General features: G+C 36.4%; 1 protein-coding gene across 2 annotated transcripts; it reads left to right on the top strand.

Moving 5' to 3' along the window:
* Window positions 1-611: 611 nt before the first annotated feature.
* LOC129904931 (putative late blight resistance protein homolog R1B-16) lies at window positions 612-17,297 on the top strand. 2 transcript variants are annotated; one of them, XM_055980345.1, is made up of 3 exons: window positions 612-754; window positions 935-1,031; window positions 13,349-17,297. In XM_055980345.1, the coding sequence occupies exons 2-3, from the start codon at window positions 978-980 to the stop codon at window positions 17,291-17,293; spliced, it is 3,999 nt and encodes a 1,332-aa protein (XP_055836320.1). In that variant the 5' UTR covers window positions 612-754; window positions 935-977; the 3' UTR covers window positions 17,294-17,297. The 2 variants fall into 2 exon arrangements, with proteins under 2 accessions (XP_055836320.1, XP_055836319.1); XM_055980344.1 differs by having other exon boundaries at window positions 13,346-17,297.
* Window positions 17,298-18,379: the final 1,082 nt, after the last annotated feature.

The following is an 18,379-nucleotide window of genomic DNA, read 5'->3' as shown; positions in this document are numbered from 1 at the left end:
TTAAAATGCTACTACAAACTACCATAATATATAGTTCATATATAGTTGCAAGGATCAAGGGATAAGAGTAAATAAAATAATACTACCTTTTAACCCTAGAGAATAAACCGACCTCCGAGTTATTAAAATTACACAATTGTAAAATGTGTTATCTGAGAAACAAATTCTCATTATTATTGGGATAGGCTACATTTTTACCTCTAGACCGTTGGTGTTTTGTTGGTTTAAGATTTTAATTTTTTTATTATTACTTACATTCTTCAAATTCATTTTTCGCAAAAAAAAAAATTAATCTCTCCGGAGGTCGTCGATAGTTTTTTACACAATAGGTAATTATTAAAAATAATCGATCTACAGAGATTGATTTTTTGAATTTTGTTCATTTATCTATTTAAAAAATAACCTCCAGAGGTAGGTTGTGATTGTTGTTATTAAATTGTATTTTTTTTCCAATACAATGCAAGAATGATTAAGGATATAAGAAAAATATATAATACAACTGCATCCAACTTGGTGTTTAAAATTATAAAACGAGACCTCAATTCCATTAGTCTTCATAAAATATGATAAGCCAAAATAACGAATAATTTAGTGGCAAAGATAAAGGATGAAGTTTGTCAATTTTCTCTTGTTGTTTGGCCATATATTCAAGCTAGCCTTCATTAGCTTTTAAGTTTTATTATTGTGAGATGTCTCTTAAATCACATAATTTCCTTGTTAACTTTCATAGTTCTAACAGCTTTGGGTGGTAAAGGTAAAATATAATTTCTAGCTAGTTTTCTCTTTCGATTTCATTTTTGACATATATTTTAGTGATTCACTTGATTTGAAAGAAATATTTGGACTCAAAATTCCCTTTTTGTTTATATTTTTGACTTGATAATTATAGAATGTATATGTTGGATGATCTGATAATTAAACATCAACTCTCTAGAAATTGAAGGCTGGTTCGAGGTTAGAGATTAAATCCGGCATAAATGAAAAAAGGAGGAAGAAGAGCAAAGAGGGTCCAAATAAGAAGAAACTCAAAGGTATGTCTATCAATACTTTTACATGTTCTAAATTAGTGTGTTTGGTAGGAAGAAATTATTTTACGGAAAAAAAATCATTTATTTTTTAGTGTTTGATAAATAAGTAAGAAAATATTATTTTAATATCATTTATATATTATCTAGCAAAATATTATGAAGGGAAGTAAAAAATGAAGAGTGGGAGTGGCGGTGGGTGGGATGGTCAAGGAATGAAGTAGTGGCGAAGCCAGAAATCTATATAAGGGTGTTCAATTTAGAGAGTATTTTTTTTTAATATGAAGGGTGTCAAATTTTTTAAATCAAACTATATTATATTTAGTTTTGCCATTTTTTCAGTAGTTTATCCTCAAAGCCTTATTCAAACACTAAATTTGAAATATGTTATTGAGTTTTCCCTATAAATTTTAGTTGAGCAAACCTCGAACACCCTACTGCTGAGCTGCATAACTCAGTTGTTCAGGTGTGTTCATTATGAGGTATATCATCATTAATTTTAAAAATTTAACTGGCGAAGGGTGTTTTGGATTATAGCGTAGCTCCACCCTTGGGGTGAGGGTTGGGGGATTGGGTCGGTGGGAGAAGACAATAAACTTGTGCAACTTGTTTTCGCTATTTTCATGCAAGAATTTACTTAAAGAGCATAAAAGTTATTGTTAGAATGTATGCTTCTACTAGAACAGTTGAGACCAGGTCCCTTACCAGAAATCAGTACAGAAAATTTAAAGAACAGAAAGATAAAATCAGACTCAAGATTTTACGTGGAAACTCGTTGCTCAAGGGAGAAAAATCACGACCTGTCCCATAGGATTTCAGCTCAAAACTTCACTAAAACAACTGAGCCAAAGATTCAGATTACAAGCTCTTGCAATCTAGGAATTGCACTCATAATCCCTCTTCACTTCTTGTAACAACTCTGTTACAGATCTGAAGCAGTAACTCTACTACTTCTTAAATCACTAGACTCCTAACTGATTTAAACTTCAAGTGGTATTCATAACTACCTCTGATTACTTCGACAAGATGAACAATGAAACGAAAATAAAGAACTGGTCTAGCCTCCTTTATAGTTAGGAGTAGACCTTACAAGATTAAGACCAAGAAATTACAACTCTAAAAACAAGAACAAAACGACTGATAACTTTATCAGGTCCTTGGTCTTCTTCAAGTGCCAATTTTCGATTCTTGAGAGCATAAGCTTCAATGGATTTCTCCTTTTTTTGATTCCAAAAAGCTAAGTGAGAAAATGTTGTAAAGAATGTATATATCAGTGATATATATTGTGTTGGATAATTTGTATTGGTTAGACAACTGGGCTTTCTGCACAGGGACTCGGCTGCATACACATAGACCTGCAAGCTTGGCAAAATTTATTTTGTAGTAATTACCTGTTGTCGTTATCAGCAAAATGTCTTCAAAGAGACCAAGTCCTCTACCTGTTTTCTGAATTTGTTAAATCATCAAAATCAACTAACTAAGCATTATCAGTTATGGATATTAGTACAAAAAGTCTACTCTGACAGCTGAAAAGGACTACTATCAACAGTACTTGATTACTCGCCTGAGATTTGGCTTTGAGCACAAGGCTGATTGGTTAAACCATCACTTCACATTTGACAGGAATCATACTCAGAAAGGGATACTTAAAGTGTTCTTCTTTTAGCTATTATTTTCTCTCTTAGAAAACTAGTCTTGCCATGTCTTCTTCCTCACATTCTTATGCATCTTAAGAATACCAACCAGGTAGACCATCAACTTTTTCTTTAAATAATGACCATTCCAAAGAGGTTGCACATATTCTAAGTCATCAAGAGGAAAGGCTTCCATCGGTGAGACTTCTCACTAAGGTAATCCACAATTTTTCACTGCTAACACCACTCTTCGACCTTTTTTCTTTGGCAGAGCCCGTCAAAGAGACTACCATGATAAGGTGGTGTAAGGCTTCAAGTTTGTTGCCAAGATACGCCTTCATCTAAAGTTGTAGTTATAAATATTTGAGGTACTATGATAAAGGTCACAATAGGTCATAATATGTCAAATAGGTGGGGTTCTCACTTCACTTCACATGGCTTCTCTGAATAGAAATAAACTCGAGACTCTAATAAGTCTATGGTGGAGTGTTTTTTCCCGACTTCTCCATCGGATGGTCAAGGCTTGGCAAAAAGTGACGCCTGTGGTGGTCATAGTGAAGGATAATGAAAAATATGTAGGCACGAGAAGAGGTGAAGACCTCCTAGAAACCATCCCTTACGAAGTTCCTGAATGTTTTAGTGGAGCTAACAAAAAAAGAGGTGAAGCAAATTCAATAGGCGACGCTAATATACCCAAGGCCAGCAAGGACCCGTATTTTGGATTTTGAAGCAGGAACTTCGGATCCCGCTCCACCCCAGTCTATGACAAGTACTTCCAGGTGTGCTGATGTGTTAGGTGATATCTTAGTGATAGCCTTGGCTTATGAGAGCGAGATGGAACCGTCTTTTGATGGTTTAGAGAATTCATTCTCCTAGCTGATTGCTACCATCCTTCAGATAACGTGATATATCCTTAGCTCTTCCTTGTTTATAGCAAAGACTTGACGCCCTCATCTTGTTTGTAGAGCCATTTGATTTCTATCACTACTATGAATAAGGCTCAGGAGAAACTAACTGTGTTTGCGATGCCAGTTGGGATGTTATAAATGCTTGGACTGAGGTATGTGGACTTTGGTCAGCAAATTCGGCAGATAACAAGATGTAGGAAGCTTCAAGAACCTTCTTGTTTCTGCTTTTCTAGGAGAACCATAGAGCTCTGGAAAAGTTTGAGGTCATACTGTCAGCACTTGCTAAGTTTAACCGAAGTCTTCTAGCTGAGAACTCTCAAAAGGCAGGACAACTTGTACATACCTCTTTCAGATACCGAATCTCTTCATGTAAAGGTTGTCTAACTGGAAGTTGAATTAGTTGTAGTCAGGGAACATCACTGCTAAGAGGAGGCTTTCAAATTGGAACTTTAGAGCGAGTTTGGTGTTTTGAGAGAGTCTCGCAAAGCCAACAAGGAAGTGACAGAGTTCGATAGGAATTGGGTGACCTCTACGACCCTGTTGGATGCTCTTCATGTTATGACGGAAGGATGCAAATCCAAAAACAAAAAAAATAAATAACACTAAATTTAACGTGGAAAAACCTTTCAAATCGAAGATAACAACCACGGGATCTTCAAAATCCGAATTGCTCCACTATAACAATAAGAGGGTTACAAATATTCTCCTAAATGGCTACACAACAATTGCCAAGTAAGGAGAAGTAATAGCTATAACAACAAAAGTAATAGGAAGAAAATCACCCAAAATAGAGCTACTGTTCGGGACCTAAAATGGGATATTGCTGAACTCCAAATCCGATCTCCACTGTTCAAATCAAACACTAAGATGTTAGGAACACTTAGTAAATATTTCAGCCCGATCCAACGGTTAATAAATCGGCAAACGCAATTTGAAGGTTGCTGATCGGAGAGGCAAAACTCTTGCGGAAAACACTCTTTTCTTCTCTCTTCTCTCTTCTCTCTTGTTGAAAGCTCTCTCAAAAACCTCTCTTATGTGCCTAATGTCTCTTAAAGACAATATCAATGAGCAATTACATAATTCTCTCAAATCATCCTATTTATAGAGTGGTACTTTTTCCTAAATCCAAAACCAACTCCAATTAGGATTATAATTTCAATTCGAATTGGAAACCAAATTAGGAGAATTATTCCAATCCTTTTACAAATAGGATTAGGCCATGGGCCTTTGGCTGTAACATGGGTCATAGCCCAACAAACCCCCCCTCCAGCCAAGGGGCCAAATGGGTTTCATCCTATTTGTAAAATGATTGGAATAATTCTTATTTTACTATTTTGATATGGAGTACACCACTCTCATATACAAGGAGAAAACAACAATTAATATTCTCTCTTGTAAAAGGAACAACTACTAAATGCCATAATCAGTTGTCCCTCTAATATACCTCAACACCTTTTTAGCAGCTCCAAGATGCTTGGTGCTACGACATTGGATATATCGGGACAATAGACTAGCTGCAAACATCACATCTGGCCTGGTAGCAGTCAGATATAACACGCTTCCAATAAGGCTCCTATAAAGTTTTGAATCTGCCCATTCTTCTCCATCATCCTTCATTAACTTTTCATTCACAACAAGTGGAGTTGCAACAGGTTTGCACTTATCAAGCTTGAAATTTTTTAAGAGATTCAGGGCATACCTCTTTTGGAACAAGAAAATTCTTCACAACCTTTAGGATCATAAATGACACATTTTGTATCCTTAAAAGTAAGTGAGTAATTATTATGAAGTAACTGAGCAACACTCAACAAGTTTTGAGTTAAGCTTGGCATATAAAGAACATCATTTATGATTTTCATACCTTCATCCGCAGGAAATTTTACGGACCCTCTACCTTGAGCTTGCACTAGTGCACCATTTCCAAGCTTCACTTTGGTACTATCAGACCTTTCCAAGCTAACAAACAGATTTTCATCAATCGCCATGTGCCTTGTGCATGCACTATCGACATACCAATTGCATCGATCAACATGTAATGTGTGCGAAGCCATAAATACCTCCTCCTCTGTTTTTTTAACTTATTGATCTTTCGCAAAATTTACTCGTTGAGAAGACTGACCACTTTGAGTTTGCTTTTTCCTGCAATACTTCTCAATGTGCCCATATTTCTTGCAATATCTGCATTGAATAGGGGACCTTTTTGACTTCTGCCAACAATTCTTCTCCAAGTGGTTTGTTTTCTTACAAATACCACAAGGTGGAAATTTACCTCTCCTCGACGATTCACCTTGGTATCCACCAGATTTCACTTCTCCAGAGTGGTCTAAAGAGACTTTTTTTCTTCCTTTTGTTGCCTGAATTTATGCCTTACTTGGAAGGCATCTTCAACTGTCCCTTCACTTCTCATGGTTACCCGTTGCTCTCGGATTTTTAATTTAGAGATCAGCTCAGCTATTGAAAGAGTATTCAAGTCACAAGACTCTTCAATAGCTGAGATTTTTGATTCAAACTTGTCCGGAAGGCTGACCATGATCTTCTCTACAACCTTCTGATCTGGAAAGTTTTCACCAAGTATCCTTATTTGGTTCACAATATCCATCAGTTTGGAAGAGTATTCTTTCACACTATCCGAATCTTTCATCTTCAAGAGCTCAAACTCCCTCTTCAAAGCTAAGACCTTAACGGACTTAACTCTGTTGCTGCCTTCAAACTCCCCCCTTAGCTTATCCCAGGCTTCTTTGGCTGTTTCACATGCCATAACCCTTGTAAACATCACTTCTGTAAGGCTGGAATGTATGCAAGTGAGAGCTCTTAGAGATTTTGTCACCAATTCATCATACTTTTTTATATCATTAAGAGTTGGGTTGTCTCTCAATGGCTGGACAACAGGTTCTCCTCTCTCAATGACATCCCACAAGTTGAGAGCCTTCAAATAGGCCTTCATTTTTATGGCCAAAATATGATAATTATCGCCAGAAAAAATCGGAGGACCCGTTGTTGGTTGATTTTCTGGTGCCATGTTTTCTAGCATACAAATCCAAGAAAAAAGCTTTAAAAAAAGATGAGCTAATCAACAACAAAAACAAATTCAGATCCCGTAAGAAATGGGATCTGATACCATGTTATAAGAAGGGGAAGAAGGATTAGAAAATAGAAAATTGAAGCAATGAATAAAATGTAGCTGTAAATTGCTACACACTGCAGGGAAGAAGAAGAGAAAGTTGGAATATTTTTAAGCATTCTTCTTATTTCAAGATATACATTTCATAGGCTACACACACATATATATAGTGTGTGTATGAGGACTACAAACCACAAAACAAGCAGGAAAAAAAACACAATACATAAGTGGCCAGCTAACCACCACTCTTTGTGGCCAACTAACCACCACTTATTGTGGCCAACTGACCAGCACTTAGTTTTAAATAAAAGACTTGGTTACTACATAAAAATATCTACTAAGTAGGAGTTTCTTAGATAAATCTTAATTTCCTAACAAAAACTGATTTCTTACACGTTTAGGGCCATTTGGATAACTCCCAAAAGGTTTTTAGGAAATAAATACCCTCAAACAAATAAAAGAAACTACAAATATTGGTCCAGCTCTATGTTGGCTCCGTGTCGTGGAGCTAGAAGACGAAAATCTATTCAAGTGGACAGTGAGGTCTGCTTCCTCTCCTTAATGAGGACCTGGTCGCAAATCGGTCAGTCAGGTTTGAGTTTTTCTGGAAAATTAGTCATAACATTTTACTCCGGACTCCGATTGATGAACAATTGGTGTTAAAAAGAATACTCATAGGTCTTTAATTTGATAAGTCATGAGCCATCTAACTCTTCATAATCTGAGAGATATGGTCGTTTGAAGTTGACCTTTATATGAACTCATGCGAAACCTTAGCCGGTAAAAATGTTTTGAACTTGGCTTGATGTTTGAGGTGCCTTATGACCCTAAGCCACTTCTGACATACTTCCTACACTTAGCCAAATAGACTGCCCATCTCACTCCTGCCCTTCACCTATAATATTAGCTCGAATTGTGACACCTCAACCCTCCCTATAACGAACATCTACTCTCTTATCTATATCATTGCTCCCTCACTTTAAAACACCACTATATACAATCATAACATAAGAGAGGTCATTGAGGTACTAGAGTACGACCATCAAGAAATAGGAGTAATACTACTCAATTATGACTCATATTTATCACAATACTCAAGAGAGGAGTAAGATGCGGTACAATAGGCATGAATACCTAATCTATAAAACGCATAGAGAATGGACAGATGATTGTTCTGGCATACATATAACATGGCATGAGTTCTTAGGAAAACGAGCATATCGGGAAACATAAGTTCATAACCAATTAGCAGGGTGCACTAAACTTTGGATCCAACAAATATTAGGGTGAAAGCAGAATTACCATACGAGACATTTTTCTCCTTGTTCGAGGAGTGAAACATGGTTCAGAATTTGCATGAAGTGCTTGAGCTTTATACATAGACAAGGAATGAGTGTGTAATACATGAGCCACGTGCCATCTTGGATTTTAGGCATAACATGCTATAAATTGGTAACCTCCTACAGAGTCAGGTTATTTAGAGTTAAGCATAACATGAGACACAATCTTAAGAATCATGAGCATCATATCATCATACTTGAATATCTGGAAGTTTAGAGGTGAACTTGTATCATTTGAGAACCATTATCTCTTCCATTCAGTGGGTCAGACATGAACATAACTGTGTATAACGAATCTGGATCTCAAACATGGTAGAGTGTCTTCTTAAACAGAAGTACGAGGGATATGTTAGAAGGTTAAGAAGGGATCCGTATGGAACTCATCATAGACTCCTCTATTAAACTCAAGGCCTCCCATGGTCCAATACTTATCATCTCCCCCTTATCTCCAAGGTCACCATCCTAGGGTTGCATACCCATTGTATAAACAGATCTATAAGAACAATACTCAATGCAACAGATAATTTTATACATATGAATAATATATTAAGAAGGTACCAACTTCTTTCTAGGACATCCCTTTCAGAGACACTACCCTTACAACACCAAGTTTGTCATCATCCTAAAACTTAACTCTCATGGGATACACATCCCCACTCTTTAACACTTGACAATTTATTTTCCACTCCTCAATCTACTAGCATTAAACTTCTAATCCCATATCCTTCCAATTCAAAAGAATTTAGTACTATTCAAAGAGCTCACATCATCTAGTAATAATTCCCCTAATTAAACTATAATTAGAACCATATATTAACCACCTAGCCTCCTTCATACGAGGCAAATCCAAAATATTACTAGGTACACGTAACACTTATAAACTTAAAATCTCATCTAATAGTATTATACCTTGGATACTTTATATTCTTACAAACATAAGGATCTTATTCATCTAGTGACTTAGCCACAATTCACTGCTTTAACACTAGTCCTCACATAAATCCTGCGCACATATTAAAGATTCTCAAGAGATACCAACTTAAACTATTCCTCACACCACATCTAGCCTAGAAGATCCATTTCCACAAAGACTGTTCTACCATCCTCAAGATATCATTATTTTTTTCACCATAATCAACATCTAGAGTTCAAACTTAATGTCTAGTACAAATTATAGATTATCGATGGAACATCCACATACTATACTAGTCCATCAAAATTTTGATAAGGAAAATCAACCTAAATTTCTAATTTCGTGTAACTATGGCCTATATGCACATCTTCTTCGCAACATTACTACTACAACTTAAAATTTACTACACACCTCCTCACCTATTAGACCGGCTTGCAACTACTAGAAAACAAATTGAGTATCACCAATTCACTAATCCCCATGATAAAATAGTAAAACTTATCTTGCACTCTATCTAATTATAATCTCTTAGCACATTCTTCTTTTTTCATATCACATCTATCTACCCATACATACAATTAAACCAGGCGTATAGTTCTAAGCAACAAGGAGTTCCTCTACAATACCACCAACTAAAAATTACACTTGTAAATTCTTAGCCACCCTATCTTTCCATTCACCACCTACGCTTGTTCTTCAAAAGCTCCTTCCTTATTTCAAATAAACTTAAAAACAACTTAACCAACCATCCTTTTTCTATGGACTACCATAAATTTCTCTAGTCTTGCTAGACCATAACCAACACCATAAGGACGTACAACCTCCATCACTCAATTAATGGATACAATACTCTCGCTATCTTCTCTGATCAATTTCTACTCCCACTCTTAGACTTCTAAACTTATGACTCCACACTTCAAGTGTCATTTCACTGCTCACGGGTCACAACACCAAAATATATATATATATATATATATATTTCCTTAAGTTGGCATTTAAAAAAGATTATTAGATCACCTGGACACCCGTCCTACATTAGCTCAACCGCATGATTCATGAAAGTAAGGGTATATACTTGAACCAATAAATTTTGATGCAATAATGGACTCCTCTTAATCCCTAGTGCAAATTCCATACCTTTTTTGATGACTAAATCCAAAAGGATCGCTCTATTAGAAATATGAGCTTTAAACACGTCCGCCACCTTAAAAGTAAGGCATAGCCAACGAAATTAGAATAAAGCAGGAAGTCTGTAGGAGTTTATCACGGTTGGATCGATTGCAAGATTTGGAGTATAAAAGAATGGGAAACATTTCCTAAATGTCTCATAGCCTTCTCGTTATAAGTGTGGCGCACTACACACTCATAAAAAGGACTTCACTCGACACGGTTTCATATACACCCGAGGAAAATTGAACTTTAAGCTCTGATACCAAGTTTGTAACGTCAAGACTCCACCTTAAATGTGACATGACACTCGGAATCCAATTAGGCCCGAGAGAACCAAACAAACTACTTAACTCAGATAATGCAATACAAATACCAATGCGGAAGATAAGGCACATTTCAATTAATATTCAAAAGAGGACAACCAAATTGACTCTTAATAAGAAAACCAATTCCAACAAATCATAGGTCTACAAAACCTCTACTAACAGAATAACAATGCCCACATTGGGACATGGCCCCTAACATACCATGAAAATCAAAGAAAAGACTTGATAAAAGAAGAGTCCGCTTTTCGAAATATGGAAAGCTCATCACAATGGTAATTGTTGTCCCTGAAAGATCTATAATTGCTCGAAACGACAAACTTATGTCTCTGATCCTACATTATGAAATGATGTAGTGTTCGAGGACAATCAGTACTGGCATGTAACCCAGGGAAAGGGAAAAGCAATATACATACATATAATATAACCATAAAGGAAGGAAAAATCATAAGTGCAAACCTTAAGTATTTAGACATCGACCTTTTGAAAAGCATTTATCCTGAGTAAGGTAGTGTTCACCGACATAAAGTGACCCACGCGCTATATGGATCCAGCCTCCGCCTAATTGAGGACCCCAATCCATGTATGTCGCATAATTAAGAGATATAAGAATCTGGAAAACCAAACTCTCCCAAAGAAAATAGTGTAGAAGTTGCTCTGATTAACAACATGCAACAATCATATCCATATTTTAGGACAAGGACCTCCCAGGCCGGCAAATACAATGCCGGGTGATGAGTCACGGGGACCTTACACCTCTCGGTGATACTACCAAACTCTATCTAAGCCCCATTAAAACCTCTACAAGTTTTCATTTATTTAGAGTTATTTGTATAAGGCATATTTCCATTGGTATCGTCATACCAAGACCTGCAAGCCATAGTAACCATGCTGAATTGTACAATTAGCCATTTAAAAGTCTTAATCCGTTCTTTGTAAACCAAAGACTTACTTATGTTAAAGTATTCCATTCAATGCCATCATCCAAGTCTTCCAAGTTATAAGACAACATATAAAATGCAATATCATTAACATTTTACTGGGAGGAGAAATTCTCCTTGCTCATCATTTAAAATCAAAGCTTTTGAAAGGCTCACAAATTCTCAAATCAAATAACCGAAAAACCCTTTTCCAAAATCATATGAGGTAATTCACCCATTCAAAAGCAACAATCCAAGTTCCGAAATCATAATAAAGTAATTTGAATGCAATTAACAAGAGAGGAACATTTGTAATTAATTTTTATGAAAGCATCTCTCAATCCTAACCTCAATCCGTAATTTAGGAAAATACGAATAATAGAATATGAACCTTGTATGAGTACTTTGAAGTAGAAAATGTTCAAACATACCTTTGGACGAAGAACTTAGGAAAGGGACCTGGCAAATTAACCTTAGATCTTGCTTCTTGAAGCCATGAGTGTTTTTTTTGAAGTTCTTGAGCGTAGGAATTTAGGAGGGAATGAGAGGGTTTTATTATGAATAACTGACTAACTATACGTTTAGGGTCATTTAGATAACTCCCTAAAGTTTTTAGGACTAAAATACCCTCAAACAAATAAAAAATGGCAAATTTTGGCCCATCTCCACGTTAGCACCATGTCGCGGAGCTGGAAGATGAAATTCTATTCAAGTGGATAGTGAGGTTCGCTTCCTCTCCGTGACGCAGACTTGGTCACGGACCAGTCAGCCAGGTTGGAGGGTCTCTGGTAAATCGGTCGTAACTTTTAACTCTGGATTCGATTGAAAAATGATCGGTGGCGTTGGAAAGAAAACTCATAATCCTTTAATTTGATAGGTAATGGATAACCTAACACTTCATAAACTGAGAGATATTGTCATTTGAAGTTGATCCTTATATGAACTCATGAAAAAACTTAGCCGGTAGAAATGCTTTGAACTTGGTTTGGTGTTTGAGGTACCTTACAATCCTAAACCACTTCCGACACACTTCCTACACTTGTTAAATAACCTTAACACACATGAAAAACTAGGAATCATCCGGTATGAGTCTATATGCATATAAAGAATAGTTTGGGTCTTAACTTAGAAATTTTCGAGGTGTTACAACGTCGGGTTGTCTTGGGGTAATCCTCATCCCCAAGTGGGTGAGTGTAAATGATGGATATAGGCACAGGAGTCTTTAAACTTTCTCAGTAAGTATTCATGGTAATATGTTTTATATTTGTTGGCTCATTAAAAATCTTGTCGGGAAAGACTCAATCGGGATAAAAACATGGCCGAGGAAAAGATGCACTATGTTAAACAAATCATATTGTATATCAAGAAAATAGAATATCTTTTTGAAAATATTTTGACAATGTTTCTTATAGGTCAATTTATGTTACATCCCAACTCAAATTTTAAATCTGTTGAATTGACAAGTCAAAATGAGCTGAGCCTATAACGGAACGGATCATTGACCTACTCAAACTCAATTGAGTTAAACGGATCATATTTTCATGAGCTAATCTTACTATCCATCGAGGGAATGGGTAAATGTAGCATTCGAGGCAGAGAGCGCATACACATTATAGTAGTAAAAGTTTATTTTTTGGATCTAGGAAATAAATTAGCAGTAATTATTATCACTAAATATATATCGGTAAAAGTGTCTTTTGTCGTAATGATTTTCATAGGCCAAAAAAATATTGATGCTAATTGGCAATTGCTAAGACGAGCCCTGTTTCTATTATTGTCACACAAATAGTTATAACTTGTTTTAGATTACAAGTTTCAGAAGTAATTCCTCATTTTTCAAATGTAGTGCTCAGTTCAATAATGTCACATAAATTGAAATTTAAGATGGAGGAGTAATTTTTTAATTCTTGTCTCTTTTGAATGTATGTTTTCTAACAACAATAGTAAAATGTTATCATAACGGTAAGTGATGTTTGTGTTTTTTAATTTAGCAGCTGCCATTTGAGGAAAAAAGAAGAAGAATCGGGAATCTTATTGATGATTTCTTGAATGGCTTGAAGAAAATAAAGAATGAAGAAGAAGAATTCATTGATTCAAAATTGGATGAGTTTGAAATGCTAAGAATGGAACTGAGATTCCTAAAAACATTTGTCCTGTTTGGGAATTCGACTTTGGATGACTTTTATGACAGGATGTGGTTTCTGAATAAAGACAAGTTCAATAGTCTTACTAGGTCACTTTTCTATGAAGATGAATTAATCCTAGCGAAATATGACATGGAAGGTCTTGCCCCTCTGCTGCTGGAAGAGATCAAAAGTTATTTGAGTTTGAAGAATGATTATGTAGCCACGACGACAGAGGAGAAAATGTTGGAATACATGGACAGCATCTTCAAACACCTTTATGATCTACCAATGTATTGTTCTGATTTGCTTCTCCCCCTGATGAGTGAATACAAGATTCTTCGGCAAGTATGCAGACATCTGAGAGATTTCTATGGGTTGGAATGCATCATGGCCAACAAAACAAGAACTGAATATCTCTATCCTCGGTACCAAACGATAGTTGATAGAGTAACACAATTTTGTTTTGATCTTTGGACTGGAAAGCGTAAACAAAAAATTGGTGATTCGAACTATTTCTACAAGTATGATGTCTCTCAATGCTCTTCCAAGATTACGTCTCTACTCATTGACATAATCCCTCTTGAGCTGGAAGTTCTATACATTTGTACTTCGGAGATCAAGAAACAACCAAGGTCAACAGAACTAAAAGGGTGGGTTCAGCAAATCTTAAAAGCATCTCCAAAGATTCTTCAAAATTATCTGATTCTTATCCAAGGACACATGGAAGGTGCGCTAGCTGTCAATTACGCTCCAACTCAAAGCATTAATGTCATGATGGAGTTCCTATTGATCTTTCTCACTGATATACCAAAGCGCTTTATCCATCCTGACAAATTGAACAATATGTTGGCACATGTTGGACTAATTACAAGGAAGATATCTATTCTGGTGAGCAAGCTGTTGGAGGAGAGCTCTGGGATTAATATCAACGAAGAAGACTTTTCTTCTCCAGATTTGTGGCACGAAATTGAACGAATGAAGGGAGATATCAGACAGATTTTTCAGAAAGCTCCAGAGTCATCTCAACTTTGCTTTCCTATGGATGATGGTTTCCTCTTCCTTAATCTTCTACTTAGACATTTAAATGATTTGCTCATTTCCAATGTCTATTCAGTTGCTCTGATAAAGAAAGAAATTATGATGGTGATAGAAAGCCACGAATTCCTAAGATCATCTTTCGGGAAAGTCAGGCAAACATTGGACGACACTAGTGGAGTAGTTAAAGATTGTTGGGTGCGTTCTTTAGAGGTGGCATATGAGGCAGAACATGTCATTAATTGCATTCTTGTTAGAGATAATGCTCTTAAGCATCTCATCTTCTCACTTCCAAGTGTCATTGATAAGATCAAGCTTATCGTGGCAGAAGTCACCAGTTTACAACTGGAGGATAAGAATGGGGATGACCCCCTTGATGCAAAGTCTTCCGACGAGCCAATTGAGTTTGTTGATGTAACAGTAGGTCATGAGGAAGAAGAAGCCCGGATCATTGAACAGCTCCTTGATGAACATGAATCCGAGCTTGATGTCATTTCGATTGTCGGAATGCCAGGACTTGGTAAAACTACTCTGGCCAACAAAGTGTTTCAAAATAAACTAGTTGCTAGTCATTTCAATGTTTGTGCTTGGTGCACTGTTTCCCAAAAGTATAACAAGTCAAAGGTGTTGCAGCATATTCGTCAGCAAGTTACTAGATCGGAAGAAAAAGAAAGTGAGGAAGACCTTGCTGAAAAGCTACGACGTGCACTACTCGATATAAGGTACCTCATTGTCTTGGATGATGTGTGGGATATTGCAACGGCGGAAATGTTAATAGCATGTTTTCCAAAGGTTAAGAGAGGAAATAGAATTATTTTAACTAGCCGAAGTAGTAAAGTAGGTTTGCAAGTTAAATGCCGTAGTGATCCTGTCCACCTTCAACTTTTAACACCTGAAAAAAGTTGGGAGTTATTCGAAAAAAGGGTATTTGGAGAAGGAAGCTGCCCTGCTGAACTGTCAGAAGTTGGACACCAAATAGTTGAGAAATGTCAACGTCTTCCTTTGACTCTTGTTTTGATTGCTGGTGTAATTGTTAGAGCAAAGAAAAAGAAAAAGGAAAAGGATTTGTGGCTTAAGATTCAGCATAGTCTGGATTCCTTTATTTCTGCCGACAAAAATTTGCAGATGATGAAGGTTATGCAATTAAGTTATGACCATTTACCATACCATCTGAAGCCGTTGTTGCTTTACTTTGCAAGATATCAAAAGAGCAAACGAACTCCAGTCTCTAAGTTGATGCAGTTGTGGATGGACGAAGGGCTGGTGGATCGTGATATTCCATCCAAGAGTAGTCAAAGTGACTTGGATACATTAATTTCCAGTAGCCTGATAATGGTGGATCATATCCCCTGTGAGAGTAATCAGCCTTTTTCTGTTATGATCAAGGTTTGCTACGTACATGATGTTGTGCACGACTTTTGTTCAGTAAAAGCCAAAAAGGAAAAGTTTTTGAAGTTAATCAATTCAGGTGCTCCATTTCATGGTTCGGATTTCCTACACCGTCGTCTAACCATTCATACTGACGAGGGCCAACTCCACAAAAGATGTGTTTTGTTCAATTCTCATAAGTCTTCAGCTGGTAGTAAGCATCTCATAGCTTTGAAAGTGAGCGGTTCGCTTGATAACTCCAGCTATATCTGTCACACAAGACACTTGAGACTTCTTAGAGTGTTGGAACTGGGTAACACTGTCCTGGGAGAGTCTTTAGCTGAAGAAATAGGCTCCCTATTTCATTTGAGGTTCTTAAGGATTCAGGCTTATATAAACGCTATTCCACTGTCGTGGGTGAACCTACAGAATCTGGAAACTCTGTTGATCGAACCAGGATATCACATCATGGTACTACTGCCCAGAATACTCAAACTGTCGAAGCTGAAACATGTGAGTATCGACTTATGTTCTTTCTTTGAAGTGGACAATGAATGGGACATTATTATGGATCAACCAAGTAGAATATTGGAAGCTGAGAATTCAAAGTTAGAAGACTTGACAACTTTATCCAAAGTTCTTATCTCATATTCTGAAGGCACGAATGATGCTCTGGAGAAGTTCCCAAATCTTCAGCACCTTAATTGCATCATCAAGGAACCGATAGATCCTCCTACACACGGCGATTGGTTTCCCAAGATTGATGTTCTTAATAAGCTTGAATCACTCATTGCAAGCTACCAAAAAGCATGGGCTGAATATTGCTACGAGTATGATCCCGAGTTAATAGACAAAATCCCACCTCCCAATGAATATCACTTCCCTACAAGCTTGAAAGAGTTACGGTTGTATGGTTTTCCCATGAGATGTGCTTTGTTTTCAGCAATGGCGGCATTACCTGAGCTTGAAATTCTGGAGATTATCGACTGTGATTTCGTGGAGGACAAGTGGGATGCAAGTGAGGACATCTATCAAAGTCTTAAGACTTTGCGTTTGGTATCTGCCGAATTTTCTGAATGGGAAGTTGATAGGGAAAGTTTTCCCAACCTTGAGAAATTAATACTAGAACACTGTGAAGAGCTTGCGGAAATCCCTTGTGCATTTGGGGATATACAGTCTTTAAAGTCCATTCGCGTGGTTCAAATTAAGCGTGAGGTTGGAGATTCAGCCATGAAGATTAAGAAAGATGTAGAAGCTTACACAGGAGAGGACAAACTTGATGTCCATGTATCATATGCGTATGATGACTCAAGTGAAGAAGAAGAGGGTGAAGAAGAGGAAGAAGACGAAGGTGAAGAAGAGGAAGAAGAAGAGGCAAGTACTTTCTCACATCTTCACCCTTACGTATAGTTCATTTTGATTAATCATTGTTTGTTTGTTTTCATCATCATATACATATATAATTTGCAGAATGCCCAAACTAGTAGGATAGTGAGACGGTATGGATATGGACATCAACGTCATATAGTACACAAGGACTGAACAACAAGGCGTCTCAACAAAATTAGAGGCCTAATTCTTAATTGAAGAAGGGGTAATGAATTTCTTAGTCATAAAATTGCTGCATATCTTGTTTGAGTTCCAGTTATACTGTGATAAAAACTTTTTTCGTTGGATGGCAGATTTAAACATGGTTTGGAGCATTTAAAAGGTCTTATTCATATAATATAATATTTTCTTTGTATTTTCGACTAGTGTGGAGATCCAACATTATCTCAAGGTCAAGTGCATGATTCTTGTGTTGTTATATAATTTTTGTTTGATGGCAAATGCCATGTCTCACTTTTATTTTAATGAATAAATATAAATAGTAAAATTAATATTGTTAATTTCAGAATTTTCTATTTCATAACTTGATTTTTTTTTAATATATAAAAATCCTATAATAATGATAAGGAACAAACGTATAACGCACTTTTCCATAAATTAGTACATTTAAAATTAGTCGAGGTGCGAGTAAACTGGTACTTCGACTAATCACACAATGAAAAAGAAAAATAAAAAAGAAACAAAAGTTATCGGATGGAAATGTTAACTATTTCAAGCGGTAATAGTGAGAATGCAATTATATACCAATAAAAGCTTTATATATACAATCACAACTATAAAATGGCTAAAGCGTTGTCTTCCGTTCGTAGACCTATCTGTTATCTGTTAAGGACAATTGAACTTCTTTGGGAATCGAAAAGTAGTTGGGGTTGCACCCGATTTAGCTGGCTATTTGCAATGTAATAACTCTTATTTGGCTTCAAGAAGTCTTTTCATGTTTCAATATGCTTATTAAATAGTGATACTTGAATCTTTGCCCCCAGTATTTGATTTAAGCAATGATTGATGTCATCAGTAAAGTATATGAACGATTGGATGACTCTATACAAACAGGGTTTACTGCTAACAAGAGTTGTAATGGAATGGTAAGTACTTCATGATCATTAA

This window comes from Solanum dulcamara, chromosome 10, assembly GCF_947179165.1.
Source record: "Solanum dulcamara chromosome 10, daSolDulc1.2, whole genome shotgun sequence".
Lineage (NCBI taxonomy): Eukaryota > Viridiplantae > Streptophyta > Magnoliopsida > Solanales > Solanaceae > Solanum > Solanum dulcamara.
This window is presented reverse-complemented; position numbering and strand designations above follow the sequence as displayed.